At 48.6% G+C, this 18860-nt stretch overlaps 1 protein-coding gene across 4 annotated transcripts in view; it reads left to right on the forward strand.

Moving 5' to 3' along the window:
* The window catches only part of LOC123732811 (developmentally-regulated GTP-binding protein 2), a 43396-nt gene that overhangs the window by 21786 nt on the left and 2750 nt on the right, over positions 1–18860 (forward strand). For all 4 annotated transcript variants that reach the window (XM_045712096.1, XM_045712098.1, XM_045712097.1 and 1 more), the window contains 7 exons: positions 1752–1812; positions 4365–4455; positions 9416–9488; positions 11757–11847; positions 13983–14080; positions 14730–14806; positions 15211–15299. In XM_045712096.1, coding sequence (XP_045568052.1) covers positions 1752–1812; positions 4365–4455; positions 9416–9488; positions 11757–11847; positions 13983–14080; positions 14730–14806; positions 15211–15299 — 580 coding nt within the window. The remainder of the gene's footprint in view (positions 1–1751; positions 1813–4364; positions 4456–9415; positions 9489–11756; positions 11848–13982; positions 14081–14729; positions 14807–15210; positions 15300–18860) is intronic.

An 18860-nucleotide genomic window follows, 5' to 3' on the forward strand; every position in this document is an offset into this window, starting at 1 on the left:
CAACATCCAGCTGGTAGTAGTGTATAATGACCCATCCTGTTGTCCTGCAGTATAATGGAACCAACATCCAGCTGGTAGTAGTGTATAATGACCCGTCCTGTTGTCCTGCAGTATAATGGAACCAACATCCAGCTGGTAGTAGTGTATAATGACCCGTCCTGTTGTCCTGCAGTATAATGGAGCCAACATCCAGCTGGTAGTAGTGTATAATGACCCCATCCTGTTGTCCTGCAGTATAATGGAACCAACATCCAGCTGGTAGTAGTGTATAATGACCCATCCTGTTGTCCTGCAGTATAATGGAACCAACATCCAGCTGGTAGTAGTGTATAATGACCCATCCTGTTGTCCTGCAGTATAATGGAACCAACATCCAGCTGGTAGTAGTGTATAATGACCCATCCTGTTGTCCTGCAGTATAATGGAACCAACATCCAGCTGGTAGTAGTGTATAATGACCCATCCTGTTGTCCTGCAGTATAATGGAGCCAACATCCAGCTGGTAGTAGTGTATAATGACCCCATCCTGTTGTCCTGCAGTATAATAGAACCAACATCCAGCTGGTAGTAGTGTATAATGACCCGTCCTGCAGTATAATGGAACCAACATCCAGCTGGTAGTAGTGTATAATGACCCCATCCTGTTGTCCTGCAGTATAATGGAACCAACATCCAGCTGGTAGTAGTGTATAATGACCCATCCTGCAGTATAATGGAACCAACATCCAGCTGGTAGTAGTGTATAATGACCCCATCCTGTTGTCCTGCAGTATAATGGAGCCAACATCCAGCTGGTAGTAGTGTATAATGACCCATCCTGTTGTCCTGCAGTATAATGGAACCAACATCCAGCTGGTAGTAGTGTATAATGACCCCATCCTGTTGTCCTGCAGTATAATGGAGCCAACATCCAGCTGGTAGTAGTGTATAATGACCCATCCTGTTGTCCTGCAGTATAATGGAACCAACATCCAGCTGGTAGTAGTGTATAATGACCCATCCTGTTGTCCTGCAGTATAATGGAACCAACATCCAGCTGCCAGTAGTGTATAATGACCCATCCTGTTGTCCTGCAGTATAATGGAACCAACATCCAGCTGGTAGTAGTGTATAATGACCCATCCTGTTGTCCTGCAGTATAATGGAGCCAACATCCAGCTGGTAGTAGTGTATAATGACCCGTCCTGTTGTCCTGCAGTATAATGGAACCAACATCCAGCTGGTAGTAGTGTATAATGACCCCATCCTGTTGTCCTGCAGTATAATGGAGCCAACATCCAGCTGGTAGTAGTGTATAATGACCCATCCTGTTGTCCTGCAGTATAATGGAACCAACATCCAGCTGCCAGTAGTGTATAATGACCCATCCTGTTGTCCTGCAGTATAATGGAACCAACATCCAGCTGGTAGTAGTGTATAATGACCCATCCTGTTGTCCTGCAGTATAATGGAACCAACATCCAGCTGGTAGTAGTGTATAATGACCCCATCCTGTTGTCCTGCAGTATAATGGAACCAACATCCAGCTGGTAGTAGTGTATAATGACCCCATCCTGTTGTCCTGCAGTATAATGGAACCAACATCCAGCTGGTAGTAGTGTATAATGACCCATCCTGTTGTCCTGCAGTATAATGGAACCAACATCCAGCTGGTAGTAGTGTATAATGACCCCATCCTGTTGTCCTGCAGTATAATGGAACCAACATCCAGCTGGTAGTAGTGTATAATGACCCATCCTGTTGTCCTGCAGTATAATGGAGCCAACATCCAGCTGCTGGACCTGCCAGGAATCATAGAAGGAGCGTCCCAAGGTACAGTAACGGGTTACCAGGTGTATTATCTACTGTAGAGAGAGGAGGGGTGGGGGAGGGTTTGCTGCCTCGTTCAGTAGACAAACGCTGTTGAACGTTTGCAGATAGAAATGCTGTAATTAGAGTCTTAGTTATACATGTCGGAGAGCGCTGTGTTTGTTCTATGTGACGTATTTCTATCTATCTGCTGAACGCACCCCTGGTGGTAATCCTGAGAGGCTTTTGGTATCTCTCAATAACGTGGGCGGGATTAATGTAGAGCGCTGTGTTATCGCTCAATAACGTGGGCGGGATTAATGTAGAGCGCTGTGTTATCTCTGAGCTATTAATGTAGAGCGCTGTGTTATCTCTGAGCTATTAATGTAGAGCGCTGTGTTATCTCTGAGCTATTAATGTAGAGCGCTGTGTTATCTCTGAGCTATTAATGTAGAGCGCTGTGTTATCTCTGAGCTATTAATGTAGAGCGCTGTGTTATCTCTGAGCTATTAATGTAGAGCGCTGTGTTATCTCTGAGCTATTAATGTAGAGCGCTGTGTTATCTCTGAGCTGTTAATTAATGTAGAGCGCTGTGTTATCTCTGAGCTGTTAATGTAGAGCGCTGTGTTATCTCTGAGCTGTTAATTAATGTAGAGCGCTGTGTTATCTCTGAGCTATTAATGTAGAGCGCTGTGTTATCTCTGAGCTATTAATGTAGAGCGCTGTGTTATCTCTGAGCTATTAATGTAGAGCGCTGTGTTATCTCTGAGCTGTTAATGTAGAACGCTGTGTTATCTCTGAGCTGTTAATGTAGAGCGCTGTGTTATCTCTGAGCTATTAATGTAGAGCGCTGTGTTATCTCTGAGCTGTTAATTAATGTAGAGCGCTGCGTTATCTCTGAGCTATTAATGTAGAGCGCTGTGTTATCTCTGAGCTATTAATTAATGTAGAGCGCTGTGTTATCTCTGAGCTATTAATTATTGTAGAGCGCTGTGTTATCTCTGAGCTATTAATTAATGTAGAGCCCTGTGTTATCTCTGAGCTATTAATGTAGAGCGCTGTGTTATCTCTGAGCTATTAATTAATGTAGAGCGCTGTGTTATCTCTGAGCTGTTAATTAATGTAGAGCGCTGTGTTATCTCTGAGCTATTAATGTAGAGCGCTGTGTTATCTCTGAGCTATTAATGTAGAGCGCTGTGTTATCTCTGAGCTATTAATTATTGTAGAGCGCTGTGTTATCTCTGAGCTATTAATGTAGAGCGCTGTGTTATCTCTGAGCTGTTAATGTAGAGCGCTGTGTTATCTCTGAGCTATTAATGTAGAGCGCTGTGTTATCTCTGAGCTGTTAATTAATGTAGAGCGCTGTGTTATCTCTGAGCTGTTAATTAATGTAGAGCACGGTGTTATCTCTGAGCTATTAATGTAGAGCGCTGTGTTATCTGTGAGCTATTAATTAATGTAAAGCGCTGTGTTATCTCTGAGCTATTATTGTAGAGCGCTGTGTTATCTCTGAGCTATTAATGTAGAGCGCAGTGTTAGCTCTGAGCTGTTAATGTAGAGCGCTGTGTTATCTCTGAGCTGTTAATTAATGTAGAGCGCTGCGTTATCTCTGAGCTATTAATTAATGTAGAGCACTGTGTTATCTCTGAGCTATTAATTAATGTAGAGCGCTGTGTTATCTCTGAGCTATTAATGTAGAGCGCTGTGTTATCTCTGAGCTCTTAATATAGAGCGCTGTGTTATCTCTGAGCTATTAATGTAGAGCGCTGTGTTATCTCTGAGCTATTAATGTAGAGCGCTGTGTTATCTCTGAGCTATTAATGTAGAGCGCTGTGTTATCTCTGAGCTATTAATGTAGAGCGCTGTGTTATCTCTGAGCTGTTAATGTAGAGCGCTGTGTTATCTCTGAGCTATTAATTAATGTAGAGCGCTGTGTTATCTCTGAGCTATTAATTAATGTAGAGCGCCGTGTTATCTCTGAGCTATTAATTAATGTAGAGCGCCGTGTTATCTCTGAGCTATTAATTAATGTAGAGCGCTGTGTTATCTCTGAGCTATTAATGTAGAGCGCTGTGTTATCTCTGAGCTATTAATGTAGAGCGCTGTGTTATCTCTGAGCTATTAATGTAGAGCGCTGTGTTATCTCTGAGCTGTTAATGTAGAGCGCTGTGTTATCTCTGAGCTGTTAATGTAGAGCGCTGTGTTATCTCTGAGCTATTAATGTAGAGCGCTGTGTTATCTCTGAGCTATTAATGTAGAGCGCTGTGTTATCTCTGAGCTATTAATGTAGAGCGCTGTGTTATCTCTGAGCTATTAATGTAGAGCACTGTGTTATCTCTGAGCTATTAATGTAGAGCGCTGTGTTATCTCTGAGCTATTAATTAATGTAGAGCGCTGTGTTATCTCTGAGCTATTAATTAATGTAGAGCGCTGTGTTATCTCTGAGCTGTTAATTAATGTAGAGCGCTGTCAGCTCTTCCACCACCAATAAGAGGCCTTTTGTGATTGGATGATGATTTGAACTCTTTGTTGTGATTGGGTGACCTCTGACCTGTGTGTGTGTGTGTGTTTCATAGGTAAGGGTCGAGGTCGGCAGGTCATTGCTGTTGCCAGGACAGCAGACGTGGTCATCATGATGCTGGACGCCACGAAGGGAGACGTCCAGAGGTGATTGGCTGTTCTGATCAGCTGGTTACTAACTGCTAACCCGTCTAGGTTCTGTCCCAGCTGGTTACTAACTGCTAACCCGTCTAGGGTCTGTCCCAGCTGGTTACTAACTGCTAACCCGTCTAGGGTCTGTCCCAGCTGGTTACTAACTGCTAACCCGTCTAGGGTCTGTCCCAGCTGGTTACTAACTGCTAACCCGTCTAGGGTCTGTCCCAGCTGGTTACTAACTGCTAACCCGTCTAGGGTCTGTCCCAGCTGGTTACTAACTGCTAACCCGTCTAGGGTCTGTCCCAGCTGGTTACTAACCGCTAACCCGTCTAGGGTCTGTCCCAGCTGGTTACTAACTGCTAACCCGTCTAGGGTCTGTCCCAGCTGGTTACTAACTGCTAACCCGTCTAGGGTCTGTCCCAGCTGGTTACTAACTGCTAACCCGTCTAGGGTCTGTCCCAGCTGGTTACTAACTGCTAACCCGTCTAGGGTCTGTCCCAGCTGGTTACTAACTGCTAACCCGTCTAGGGTCTGTCCCAGCTGGTTACTAACTGCTAACCCGTCTAGGGTCTGTCCCAGCTGGTTACTAACTGCTAACCCGTCTAGGGTCTGTCCCAGCTGGTTACTAACTGCTAACCCGTCTAGGGTCTGTCCCAGCTGGTTACTAACTGCTAACCCGTCTAGGGTCTGTCCCAGCTGGTTACTAACTGCTAACCCGTCTAGGGTCTGTCCCAGCTGGTTACTAACTGCTAACCCGTCTAGGGTCTGTCCCAGCTGGTTACTAACTGCTAACCCGTCTAGGGTCTGTCCCAGCTGGTTACTAACTGCTAACCCGTCTAGGGTCTGTCCCAGCTGGTTACTAACTGCTAACCCGTCTAGGGTCTGTCCCAGCTGGTTACTAACTGCTAACCCGTCTAGGGTCTGTCCCAGCTGGTTACTAACTGCTAACCCGTCTAGGGTCTGTCCCAGCTGGTTACTAACTGCTAACCCGTCTAGGGTCTGTCCCAGCTGGTTACTAACTGCTAACCCGTCTAGGGTCTGTCCCAGCTGGTTACTAACTGCTAACCCGTCTAGGGTCTGTCCCAGCTGGTTACTAACTGCTAACCCGTCTAGGGTCTGTCCCAGCTGGTTACTAACCGCTAACCCGTCTAGGGTCTGTCCCAGCTGGTTACTAACCGCTAACCCGTCTAGGGTCTGTCCCAGCTGGTTACTAACCGCTAACCCGTCTAGGGTCTGTCCCAGCTGGTTACTAACTGCTAACCCGTCTAGGGTCTGTCCCAGCTGGTTACTAACTGCTAACCCGTCTAGGGTCTGTCCCAGCTGGTTACTAACTGCTAACCCGTCTAGGGTCTGTCCCAGCTGGTTACTAACCGCTAACCCGTCTAGGGTCTGTCCCAGCTGGTTACTAACTGCTAACCCGTCTAGGGTCTGTCCCAGCTGGTTACTAACTGCTAACCCGTCTAGGGTCTGTCCCAGCTGGTTACTAACTGCTAACCCGTCTAGGGTCTGTCCCAGCTGGTTACTAACTGCTAACCCGTCTAGGGTCTGTCCCAGCTGGTTACTAACTGCTAACCCGTCTAGGGTCTGTCCCAGCTGGTTACTAACCGCTAACCCGTCTAGGGTCTGTCCCAGCTGGTTACTAACTGCTAACCCGTCTAGGGTCTGTCCCAGCTGGTTACTAACTGCTAACCCGTCTAGGGTCTGTCCCAGCTGGTTACTAACTGCTAACCCGTCTAGGGTCTGTCCCAGCTGGTTACTAACTGCTAACCCGTCTAGGGTCTGTCCCAGCTGGTTACTAACTGCTAACCCGTCTAGGGTCTGTCCCAGCTGGTTACTAACTGCTAACCCGTCTAGGGTCTGTCCCAGCTGGTTACTAACTGCTAACCCGTCTAGGGTCTGTCCCAGCTGGTTACTAACTGCTAACCCGTCTAGGGTCTGTCCCAGCTGGTTACTAACTGCTAACCCGTCTAGGGTCTGTCCCAGCTGGTTACTAACTGCTAACCCGTCTAGGGTCTGTCCCAGCTGGTTACTAACTGCTAACCCGTCTAGGGTCACCCAGCTGGTTACTAACCGCTAACCCGTCTAGGGTCTGTCCCAGCTGGTTACTAACCGCTAACCCGTCTAGGGTCTGTCCCAGCTGGTTACTAACTGCTAACCCGTCTAGGGTCTGTCCCAGCTGGTTACTAACTGCTAACCCGTCTAGGGTCTGTCCCAGCTGGTTACTAACCGCTAACCCGTCTAGGGTCTGTCCCAGCTGGTTACTAACTGCTAACCCGTCTAGGGTCTGTCCCAGCTGGTTACTAACTGCTAACCCGTCTAGGGTCTGTCCCAGCTGGTTACTAACTGCTAACCCGTCTAGGGTCTGTCCCAGCTGGTTACTAACTGCTAACCCGTCTAGGGTCTGTCCCAGCTGGTTACTAACTGCTAACCCGTCTAGGGTCTGTCCCAGCTGGTTACTAACTGCTAACCCGTCTAGGGTCTGTCCCAGCTGGTTACTAACTGCTAACCCGTCTAGGGTCTGTCCCAGCTGGTTACTAACTGCTAACCCGTCTAGGGTCTGTCCCAGCTGGTTACTAACTGCTAACCCGTCTAGGGTCTGTCCCAGCTGGTTACTAACTGCTAACCCGTCTAGGGTCTGTCCCAGCTGGTTACTAACTGCTAACCCGTCTAGGGTCTGTCCCAGCTGGTTACTAACTGCTAACCCGTCTAGGGTCTGTCCCAGCTGGTTACTAACTGCTAACCCGTCTAGGGTCTGTCCCAGCTGGTTACTAACTGCTAACCCGTCTAGGGTCTGTCCCAGCTGGTTACTAACTGCTAACCCGTCTAGGGTCTGTCCCAGCTGGTTACTAACTGCTAACCCGTCTAGGGTCTGTCCCAGCTGGTTACTAACTGCTAACCCGTCTAGGGTCTGTCCCAGCTGGTTACTAACCGCTAACCCGTCTAGGGTCTGTCCCAGCTGGTTACTAACCGCTAACCCGTCTAGGGTCTGTCCCAGCTGGTTACTAACTGCTAACCCGTCTAGGGTCTGTCCCAGCTGGTTACTAACTGCTAACCCGTCTAGGGTCTGTCCCAGCTGGTTACTAACTGCTAACCCGTCTAGGGTCTGTCCCAGCTGGTTAGTTAGTGGGTTCTGTCTAGGTTCTGTCCCAGCTGGTTAGTTAGTGGGTTCTGTCTAGGTTCTGTCCCAGCTGGGTTAGTTAGTGGGTTCTGTCTAGGTTCTGTCCCAGCTGGTTAGTTAGTGGGTTCTGTCTAGGTTCTGTCCCAGCTGGTTAGTTAGTGGGTTCTGTCTAGGTTCTGTCCCAGCTGGTTAGTTAGTGGGTTCTGTCTAGGTTCTGTCCCAGCTGGTTAGTTAGTGGGTTCTGTCTAGGTTCTGTCCCAGCTGGTTAGTTAGTGGGTTCTGTCTAGGTTCTGTCCCAGCTGGTTAGTTAGTGGGTTCTGTCTAGGTTCTGTCCCAGCTGGTTAGTTAGTGGGTTCTGTCTAGGTTCTGTCCCAGCTGGGTTAGTTAGTGGGTTCTGTCTAGGTTCTGTCCAAGTGGGTTAGTTAGTGGGTTCTGTCTAGGTTCTTTCCCAGCTGGTTAGTTAGTGGGTTCTGTCTAGGTTCTGTCCCAGCTGGTTAGTTAGTGGGTTCTGTCTAGGTTCTGTCCCAGCTGGTTAGTTAGTGGGTTCTGTCTAGGTTCTGTCCCAGCTGGTTAGTTAGTGGGTTCTGTCTAGGTTCTGTCCCAGCTGGTTAGTTAGTGGGTTCTGTCTAGGTTCTGTCCCAGCTGGTTAGTTAGTGGGTTCTGTCTAGGTTCTGTCCCAGCTGGTTAGTTAGTGGGTTCTGTCTAGGTTCTGTCCCAGCTGGGTTAGTTAGTGGGTTCTGTCTAGGTTCTGTCCCAGCTGGTTAGTTAGTGGGTTCTGTCTAGGTTCTGTCCCAGCTGGTTAGTTAGTGGGTTCTGTCTAGGTTCTGTCCCAGCTGGGTTAGTTAGTGGGTTCTGTCTAGGTTCTGTCCCAGCTGGTTAGTTAGTGGGTTCTGTCTAGGTTCTGTCCCAGCTGGTTAGTTAGTGGGTTCTGTCTAGGTTCTGTCCCAGCTGGTTAGTTAGTGGGTTCTGTCTAGGTTCTGTCCCAGCTGGTTAGTTAGTGGGTTCTGTCTAGGTTCTGTCCCAGCTGGTTAGTTAGTGGGTTCTGTCTAGGTTCTGTCCCAGCTGGTTAGTTAGTGGGTTCTGTCTAGGTTCTGTCCCAGCTGGTTAGTTAGTGGGTTCTGTCTAGGTTCTGTCCCAGCTGGTTAGTTAGTGGGTTCTGTCTAGGTTCTGTCCCAGCTGGTTAGTTAGTGGGTTCTGTCTAGGTTCTGTCCCAGCTGGTTAGTTAGTGGGTTCTGTCTAGGTTCTGTCCCAGCTGGTTAGTTAGTGGGTTCTGTCTAGGTTCTGTCCCAGCTGGTTAGTTAGTGGGTTCTGTCTAGGTTCTGTCCCAGCTGGTTAGTTAGTGGGTTCTGTCTAGGTTCTGTCCCAGCTGGTTAGTTAGTGGGTTCTGTCTAGGTTCTGTCCCAGCTGGGTTAGTTAGTGGGTTCTGTCTAGGTTCTGTCCCAGCTGGTTAGTTAGTGGGTTCTGTCTAGGTTCTGTCCCAGCTGGTTAGTTAGTGGGTTCTGTCTAGGTTCTGTCCCAGCTGGTTAGTTAGTGGGTTCTGTCTAGGTTCTTTCCCAGCTGGGTTAGTTAGTGGGTTCTGTCTAGGTTCTGTCCCAGCTGGTTAGTTAGTGGGTTCTGTCTAGGTTCTGTCCCAGCTGGTTAGTTAGTGGGTTCTGTCTAGGTTCTGTCCCAGCTGGTTAGTTAGTGGGTTCTGTCTAGGTTCTGTCCCAGCTGGTTAGTTAGTGGGTTCTGTCTAGGTTCTGTCCCAGCTGGTTAGTTAGTGGGTTCTGTCTAGGTTCTGTCCCAGCTGGTTAGTTAGTGGGTTCTGTCTAGGTTCTGTCCCAGCTGGTTAGTTAGTGGGTTCTGTCTCCTCAGGAAACTGCTGGAGAAAGAGTTGGAGTCCGTCGGCATCAGACTGAACCGCTCCAAACCGAACATCTACTTCAAGGTCAGTTTCTCCATCACATCCCTCCCGTACCATCGGTCCCTCCCGTTCCCTGCTAGAGCTGCTCCCCGGTTTCTCCCGTTCCCTGCTAGAGCTGCTCCCCGGTCCCTCCCTTTCCCTGCTAGAGCTGCTCCCCGGTCCCTCCCGTTCCCTGCCCTGCTAGAGCTGCTCCCCGGTCCCTCCCGTTCCCTGCTAGAGCTGCTCCCCGGTCCCTCCCGTTCCCTGCTAGAGCTGCTCCCCGGTCCCTCCCGTTCCCTGCTAGAGCTGCTCCCCGGTCCCTCCCGTTCCCTGCTAGAGCTGCTCCCCGGTCCCTCCCGTTCCCTGCTAGAGCTGCTCCCCGGTCTCTCCCGTTCCCTGCTAGAGCTGCTCCCCGGTCCCTCCCGTTCCCTGCCCTGCTAGAGCTGCTCCCCGGTCCCTCCCGTTCCCTGCTAGAGCTGCTCCCCGGTCCCTCCCGTTCCCTGCTAGAGCTGCTCCCCGGTCCCTCCCGTTCCCTGCTAGAGCTGCTCCCCGGTCCCTCCCGTTCCCTGCCCTGCTAGAGCTGCTCCCGGTCCCTCCCGTTCCCTGCCCTGCTAGAGCTGCTCCCGGTCCCTCCCGTTCCCTGCCCTGCTAGAGCTGCTCCCCGGTCCCTCCCTTTCCCTGCTAGAGATGCTCCCCGGTCCCTCCCGTTCCCTGCCCTGCTAGAGCTGCTCCCCGGTCCCTCCCGTTCCCTGCTAGAGCTGCTCCCGGTCCCTCCCGTTCCCTGCCCTGCTAGAGCTGCTCCCCAGTCCCTCCCGTTCCCTGCTAGAGCTGCTCCCCGGTCCCTCCCGTTCCCTGCTAGAGCTGCTCCCCGGTCCCTCCCGTTCCCTGCTAGAGCTGCTCCCCGGTCCCTCCCGTTCCCTGCCCTGCTAGAGCTGCTCCCCGGTCCCTCCCGTTCCCTGCCCTGCTAGTGTGTGTGATGCTGGTATGTAGTGTTGTGATGCTGGTATGTAGTGTTGTGATGCTGGTATGTAGTGTGTTTATGTAGTGTTGTGATGCTGGTATGTAGTGTGTTTATGTAGTGTTGTGATGCTGGTATGTAGTGTGTGTGTGATGCTGGTATGTAGTGTGTTTTTGATGCTGGTATGTAGTGTTGTGATGCTGGTTATGTAGTGTGTGTATGATGCTGGTATGTAGTGTGTGTGTGATGCTGGTATGTAGTGTGTGTGTGATGCTGGTTATGTAGTGTGTGTGTGTATGATGCTGGTTATGTAGTGTGTGTATGATGCTGGTTATGTAGTGTGTGTGTGATGCTGGTTTGTAGTGTGTGTATGATGCTGGTTATGTAGTGTGTGTATGATGCTGGTTATGTAGTGTGTGTATGATGCTGGTATGTAGTGTTGCGATGCTGGTTATGTAGTGTGTGTATGATGCTGGTATGTAGTGTTGTGATGCTGGTATGTAGTGTTGTGATGCTGGTATGTAGTGTGTGTGTGATGCTGGTTTGTAGTGTGTGTATGATGCTGGTTATGTAGTGTGTGTGTGATGCTGGTATGTAGTGTTGTGATGCTGGTATGTAGTGTTGTGATGCTGGTATGGAGTGTTGTGATGCTGGTATGTAGTGTAGTGATGCTGGTATGTAGTGTGTGTGTGATGCTGGTTTGTAGTGTGTGTATGATGCTGGTTATGTAGTGTGTGTGTGATGCTGGTATGTAGTGTTGTGATGCTGGTATGTAGTGTTGTGATGCTGGTATGGAGTGTTGTGATGCTGGTATGTAGTGTAGTGATGCTGGTATGTAGTGTGTGTGTGATGCTGGTTTGTAGTGTTGTGATGCTGGTTATGTAGTGTGTGTGTGATGCTGGTATGTAGTGTTGTGATGCTGGTTTGTAGTGTTGTGATGCTGGTTATGTAGTGTTGTGATGCTGGTTATGTAGTGTGTGTGTGATGCTGGTATGTAGTGTTGTGATGCTGGTTATGTAGTGTGTGTGTGATGCTGGTATGTAGTGTTGTGATGCTGGTTATGTAGTGTGTGTGTGATGCTTGTATGTAGTGTTGTGATGCTGGTTATGTAGTGTGTGTGTGATGCTGGTTATGTAGTGTTGTGATGGTGGTTATGTAGTGTGTGTGTGATGCTGGTTATGTAGTGTGTGTGTGATGCTGGTTATGTAGTGTGTGTGTGATGCTGGTATGTAGTGTTGTGATGCTGGTTATGTAGTGTGTGTGTGATGCTGGTATGTAGTGTTGTGATGCTGGGTATGTAGTGTGTGTGTGTGATGCTGGTATGTCGTGTTGTGATGCTGTGTGTTTGTGTTCAGCCCAAGAAAGGAGGAGGTCTGTCCTATAACTCCATGGTTCCTCTGACGATGTGTTCTGAGAAGCTGGTCCAACTTATCCTCCACGAGTACAGTATCCTTCAGCCGCTACAGACACGCTAACTACAGACACGCTAACTACAGACACGCTAACTACAGACACGCTAACTACAGACACATCCTCCACGAATACAGTATCCTTCAGCCGCTACAGACATGCTAACTACAGACACGCTAACTACAGACACATCCTCCACGAGTACAGTATCCTTCAGCCGCTACAGACACGCTAACTACAGACACGCTAACTACAGACACATCCTCCACGAGTACAGTATCCTTCAGCCGCTACAGACACGCTAACTACAGACACGCTAACTACAGACACATCCTCCACGAATACAGTATCCTTCAGCCGCTACAGACACGCTAACTACAGACACACTACTAACTACAGACACATCCTCCACGAATACAGTATCCTTCAGCCGCTACAGACACACTGCTAACTACAGACACACTGCTAACTACAGACACACTGCTAACCACAGACACGCCGCTAACTACAGACACGCCGCTAACTACAGACACACCGCTAACTACAGACACACCGCTAACTACAGACACACCGCTAACTACAGACACACCGCTAACTACAGACACACTGCTAACTACAGACACACTACTAACTACAGACACGCTGCTAACTACAGACACACTACAGACACACTGCTAACTACAGACACACTACAGACACACTGCTAACTGCAGACACACTACTAACTACAGACACACTAGACACACTACTAACTACAGACACACTACTAACTACAGACACACTACTAACTACAGACACACTGCTAACTACAGACACACTACTAACTACAGACACACTACTGACTACAGACACACCGCTAACTACAGACACACCGCTAACTACAGACACACCGCTAACTACAGACACACCGCTAACTACAGACACACCGCTAACTACAGACACACTAGACACACTACTAACTACAGACACACTACTAACTACAGACACACTGCTAACTACAGACACACTACAGACACACTGCTAACTACAGACACACTGCTAACTACAGACACACTACAGACACACTGCTAACTACAGACACACTGCTAACTACAGACACACTGCTAACTACAGAAACGCTGCTAACTACAGACACACTGCTAACTACAGACACACTACAGACACACTGCTAACTACAGACACGCAGCTAACTACAGACACGCTGCTAACTACAGACACACTACAGACACACTACTAACTACAGACACGCTGCTAACTACAGACACACTACAGACACACTGCTAACTACAGACACGCTACAGACACACTACTAACTACAGACACACGACAGACACACTGCTAACTACAGACACACCACTAACTATAGACACACTGCTAACTACAGACACACTGCTAACTACAGACACACTGCTAACTACAGACACACTGCTAACTACAGACACACTGCTAACTACAGACACACTGCTAACTACAGACACACTGCTAACTACACACACACCGCTAACTACACACACACCGCTAACTACAGACACACTACTAACTACAGACACACTGCTAACTACAGACACAATACAGTATCCTGTAGGTAGAACCTTAACGATCCACCTCAGAACAGTAGGTAGAACCTTAACGGTCCTCCTCAGAACAGTAGGTAGAACCTTAACGATCCACCTCAGAACAGTAGGTAGAACCTTAGCGATCCTCCTCAGAACAGTAGGTAGAACCTTAACGATCCTCCTCAGAACAGTAGGTAGAACCTTAACGATCCTCCTCAGAACAGTAGGTAGAACCTTAACGATCCACCTCAGAACAGTAGGTAGAACCTTAACGATCCACCTCAGAACAGTAGGTAGAACCTTAACGGTCCTCCTCAGAACAGTAGGTAGAACCTTAACGATCCTCCTCAGAACAGTAGGTAGAATCTTAACGATCCACCTCAGAACAGTAGGTAGAACCTTAACGGTCCTCCTCAGAACAGTAGGTAGAACCTTAACGGTCCTCCTCAGAACAGTAGGTAGAACCTTAGCGATCCTCCTCAGAACAGTAGGTAGAACCTTAACGATCCACCTCAGAACAGTAGGTAGAACCTTAACGGTCCACCTCAGAACAGTAGGTAGAACCTTAACGATCCACCTCAGAACAGTAGGTAGAACCTTAACGGTCCTCCTCAGAAATCTTCAATGCGGAGGTTCTGTTCCGAGAAGACAGCACTCCTGATGACTTCATCGACGTCATTGTTGGGAACCGAGTTTACATGCCCTGTTTATACGTACGTACCTGATCTATGATCTAGCTCTATGTTTATACGTACGTACCTGATCTATGATCTAGCTCTATGTTTATACGTACGTACCTGATCTATGTTCTAGCTCTATGTTTATACGTACGTACCTGATCTATGATCTAGCTCTATGTTTATACGTACCTGATCTATGTTCTAGCTCTATGTTTATACGTACGTACCTGATCTATGTTCTAGCTCTATGTTTATACGTACGTACCTGATCTATGTTCTAGCTCTATGTTTATACGTACGTACCTGATCTATGATCTAGCTCTATGTTTATACGTACCGGATCTATGTTCTAGCTCTATGTTTATACGTACGTATCTGATCTATGTTCTAGCTCTATGTTTATACGTACCTGATCTATGTTCTAGCTCTATGTTTATACGTACCTGATCTATGATCTAGCTCTATGTTTATACGTACCTGATCTATGTTCTAGCTCTATGTTTATACGTACCTGATCTATGATCTAGCTCTATGTTTATACGTACCTGATCTATGATCTAGCTCTATGTTTATACGTGGTGTGTGTGTGTGTGTGTGTGTGTGTGTGTGTGTGTGTGTGTGTGTGTGTGTGTGTGTGTGTGTGTGTGTGTGTGTGTGTGTGTGTGTGTGTGTGTGTGTGTAGGTCTACAACAAGGTGGATCAGATCTCCATAGAGGAGGTGGATCGACTGGCTCACGAACCCCACAGCGTCGTCATCAGGTCAGAAACTACCCTGTCTGTCTGTCTGTCTGTCTGTCTGTCTGTCTGTCTGTCTGTCTGTCTGTCTGTCTGTCTGTCTGTCTGCCTGTCTGCCCGTCTGTCTGCCCGTCTGTCTGTCTGTCTGTCTGTCTGTCTGCCTGTCTGTCTGCCTGTCTGTCTGCCTGTCTGCCTGCCTGTCTGTCTGTCTGTCTGTCTGTCTGCCCGTCTGTCTGCCCGTCTGCCCGTCCGTCTGTCTGTCTGTCTGTCTGTCTGTCTGTCTGTCTGTCTGAGAACTCAGTGACTGTGTGTGTGTGTGTGTGTGTGTGTGTGTGTGTGTGTGTGTGTGTGTGTGTGTGTGTGTGTGTGTGTGTGTGTGTGTGTGTGTGTGTGTGTGTGTGTGTGTGTGTGTGTGTGTGTGTGTTTAGCTGTGGGATGAAGCTGAACCTGGACTACCTGCTGGAGAGGCTGTGGGAATACCTGGCGCTCATCTGTCTTTACACAAAGAAGAGAGGAGGTATATATACACACACACACACACACACACACACACACACACACACACACACACACACACACACACACACACACACTACACACCACACTACACACACACACACACACACACTGAACACACACACACACACACACACACCACACACACACACACACACACACACTACACACACACACACACACACACACACGTATGCTGAGAATGCGTCATGTGATTGTGTTGTTTCCGTGCTATTGGTTGATGTCGGTAGCTCCTCCCCATATATATCAGCCATTTAACCTCTCTGGGGGACCGTCCCACCTGCGGGGCAACAGCCAATGAAATAGCAGGGCGGCAGATTTCTCAAACATACCGCTATTATATCCCATTTTAAAGATAATCTTCTCCTTAATCCAACCACATCGTCCGATTTCAAAAAGGCTTTACGGCGGTGGCGAAACATTAGATTATGTCAGGACAGCGCCTAAAAAATAAAAGCCACACAGCCATTTTCCAAAGCTTGGAGAGGCGTCACAAAAAAACCCCAGAAATGCAGCTAAAATGAAGCACTAACGTTTGACGATCTTCATCAGATGACACTCCCAGGACTTCATGTTACACAATACATGTATGTTTTGCTCGATAAAGTTCATATTTATATCCACAAAAAACCCATTTTACATTGGCGTGTAATGTTCAGAAATGTCCCAAAACTTCTGGTGAATGAGCACATCAATTTATAGAAATACTCGTTATAAACGTTGATAAAATATTAAACTGTTATTCAAAGAATTATAGATGAACATCTCCTTAATGCAACCGCTGTGACAGATTTCAAAATAAGCTTTACGAGGAAAGCATACTTTGCAATAATCTGAGTACGGCGCTCAGAAAACAACATCAGGCAATTACAGATACCCGCCATTTTGGAGTCATCTGAAATCATAAATAGCATTAGAAATATTCACTTACCTTTGATGATCTTCATCAGAATGCACTCCCAGGAATCCCATGTCCACAATAAATGTTGTTTTGTTCGATAAAGTCCATAATTTATGTCCAAATACCTCTTTTTTTGTAAGCTACTCCAAAAGTCCCCCCCAAAAAAATTATATTTACATTCGTAGAAACATGTCAAACGATGTATAGCGTCAATCTTTAGGGCCTTTTTAACATAAATCTTTAATAATATTTCCAACCGGACGATTCCAATGTCTTCAAAAAACGTAATGGAACAGAGCTAGCTCATCACGTGAACGCGCGCCACTGAACTCATGTCCTATTCTTATTATTACACCTTTCTAGAGACTGTTGCCATCTAGTGGAAGCTTTAGGAAGTGCAATATGAACCCGATGTCGCTGTGTACTGGAAAGGCTTGGGGGAAAAAAAACTACAAGACTCAGATTTCCCTCCACTTCCTGGTTGGATTGTTTCTCAGGGTTTTTCTGCCTGCCATATGAGTTCTGTTATACTCACAGACATCATTCAAACAGTTTTAGAAACTTTAGGGTGTTTTCTATCCGAATCTACTAATAATATGTATATTCTAGTTTCTGGGCCTGAGTAGCAGGCAGTTTAAATGCTGCCTAGTGAAGGGAAAGTGCAGTAGATTTTTAAATTGTCGCATACTATTTTACTTTATTTTTTTCTCATACTGAAACGGCCAACTATTTAGGATGCAAGGAACGGACACAGGGCACACACACACACACACACACACACACACACACACACACACACACACACTCTCTCTCCCTCTCTGTGTTTAGAACCCCCCCTCCTCCCTCTCTGTGTTTAGAACCCCCCCCTCCTCCCTCTCTGTGTTTAGAACCCCCCTGGTGTCCTCCCTCTCTGTGTTTAGAACCCCCCTGGTGTCCTCCCTCTCTGTGTTTAGAACCCCCCTGGTGTCCTCCCTCTCTGTGTTTAGAACCCCCCCTGGTGTCCTCCCTCTCTGTGTTTAGAACCCCCCTGGTGTCCTCCCTCTCTGTGTTTAGAACCCCCCCTGGTGTCCTCCCTCTCTGTGTTTAGAACCCCCCTGGTGTCCTCCCTCTCTGTGTTTAGAACCCCCCTGGTGTCCTCCCTCTCTGTGTTTAGAACCCCCCTGGTGTCCTCCCTCTCTGTGTTTAGAACCCCCCTGGTGTCCTCCCTCTCTGTGTTTAGAACCCCCCTGGTGTCCTCCCTCTCTGTGTTTAGAACCCCCCTGGTGTCCTCCCCTCTCTGTGTTTAGAACCCCCCCTGGTGTCCTCCCTCTCTGTGTTTAGAACCCCCCTGGTGTCCTCCTCTCTGTGTTTAGAACCCCCCCTGGTGTCCTCCCTCTCTGTGTTTAGAACCCCCCTGGTGTCCTCCCTCTCTGTGTTTAGAACCCCCCTGGTGTCCTCCCTCTCTGTGTTTAGAACCCCCCTGGTGTCCTCCTCTCTGTGTTTAGAACCCCCCCTGGTGTCCTCCCTCTCTGTGTTTAGAACCCCCCTGGTGTCCTCCCTCTCTGTGTTTAGAACCCCCCTGGTGTCCTCCCTCTCTGTGTTTAGAACCCCCCCTGGTGTCCTCCCCTCTCTGTGTTTAGAACCCCCCTGGTGTCCTCCCTCTCTGTGTTTAGAACCCCCCTGGTGTCCTCCCTCTCTGTGTTTAGAACCCCCCTGGTGTCCTCCCTCTCTGTGTTTAGAACCCCCCTGGTGTCCTCCCTCTCTGTGTTTAGAACCCCCCCTGGTGTCCTCCCTCTCTGTGTTTAGAACCCCCCCTGGTGTCCTCCCTCTCTGTGTTTAGAACCCCCCTGGTGTCCTCCCTCTCTGTGTTTAGAACCCCCCTGGTGTCCTCCCTCTCTGTGTTTAGAACCCCCCCTGGTGTCCTCCCTCTCTGTGTTTAGAACCCCCCCTGGTGTCCTCCCTCTCTGTGTTTAGAACCCCCCCTGGTGTCCTCCCTCTCTGTGTTTAGAACCCCCCCTGGTGTCCTCCCTCTCTGTGTTTAGAACCCCCCCTGGTGTCCTCCCTCTCTGTGTTTAGAACCCCCCCTGGTGTCCTCCCTCTCTGTGTTTAGAACCCCCCTGGTGTCCTCCCTCTCTGTGTTTAGAACCCCCCTGGTGTCCTCCCCTCTCTGTGTTTAGAACCCCCCTGGTGTCCTCCCTCTCTGTGTTTAGAACCCCCCTGGTGTCCTCCCTCTCTGTGTTTAGAACCCCCTGGTGTCCTCCCTCTCTGTGTTTAGAACCCCCCTGGTGTCCTCCCTCTCTGTGTTTAGAACCCCCCTGGTGTCCTCCCTCTCTGTGTTTAGAACCCCCCTGGTGTCCTCCCTCTCTGTGTTTAGAACCCCCCTGGTGTCCTCCTCTCTGTGTTTAGAACCCCCCTGGTGTCCTCCCTCTCTGTGTTTAGAACCCCCCTGGTGTCCTCCCTCTCTGTGTTTAGAACCCCCCCTGGTGTCCTCCCTCTCTGTGTTTAGAACCCCCCCTGGTGTCCTCCCTCTCTGTGTTTAGAACCCCCCCTGGTGTCCTCCCTCTCTGTGTTTAGAACCCCCCTGGTGTCCTCCCTCTCTGTGTTTAGAACCCCCCTGGTGTCCTCCCTCTCTGTGTTTAGAACCCCCCCCTGGTGTCCTCC

This window comes from Salmo salar, unplaced genomic scaffold (genome assembly GCF_905237065.1).
Source record: "Salmo salar unplaced genomic scaffold, Ssal_v3.1, whole genome shotgun sequence".
NCBI lineage: Eukaryota > Metazoa > Chordata > Actinopteri > Salmoniformes > Salmonidae > Salmo > Salmo salar.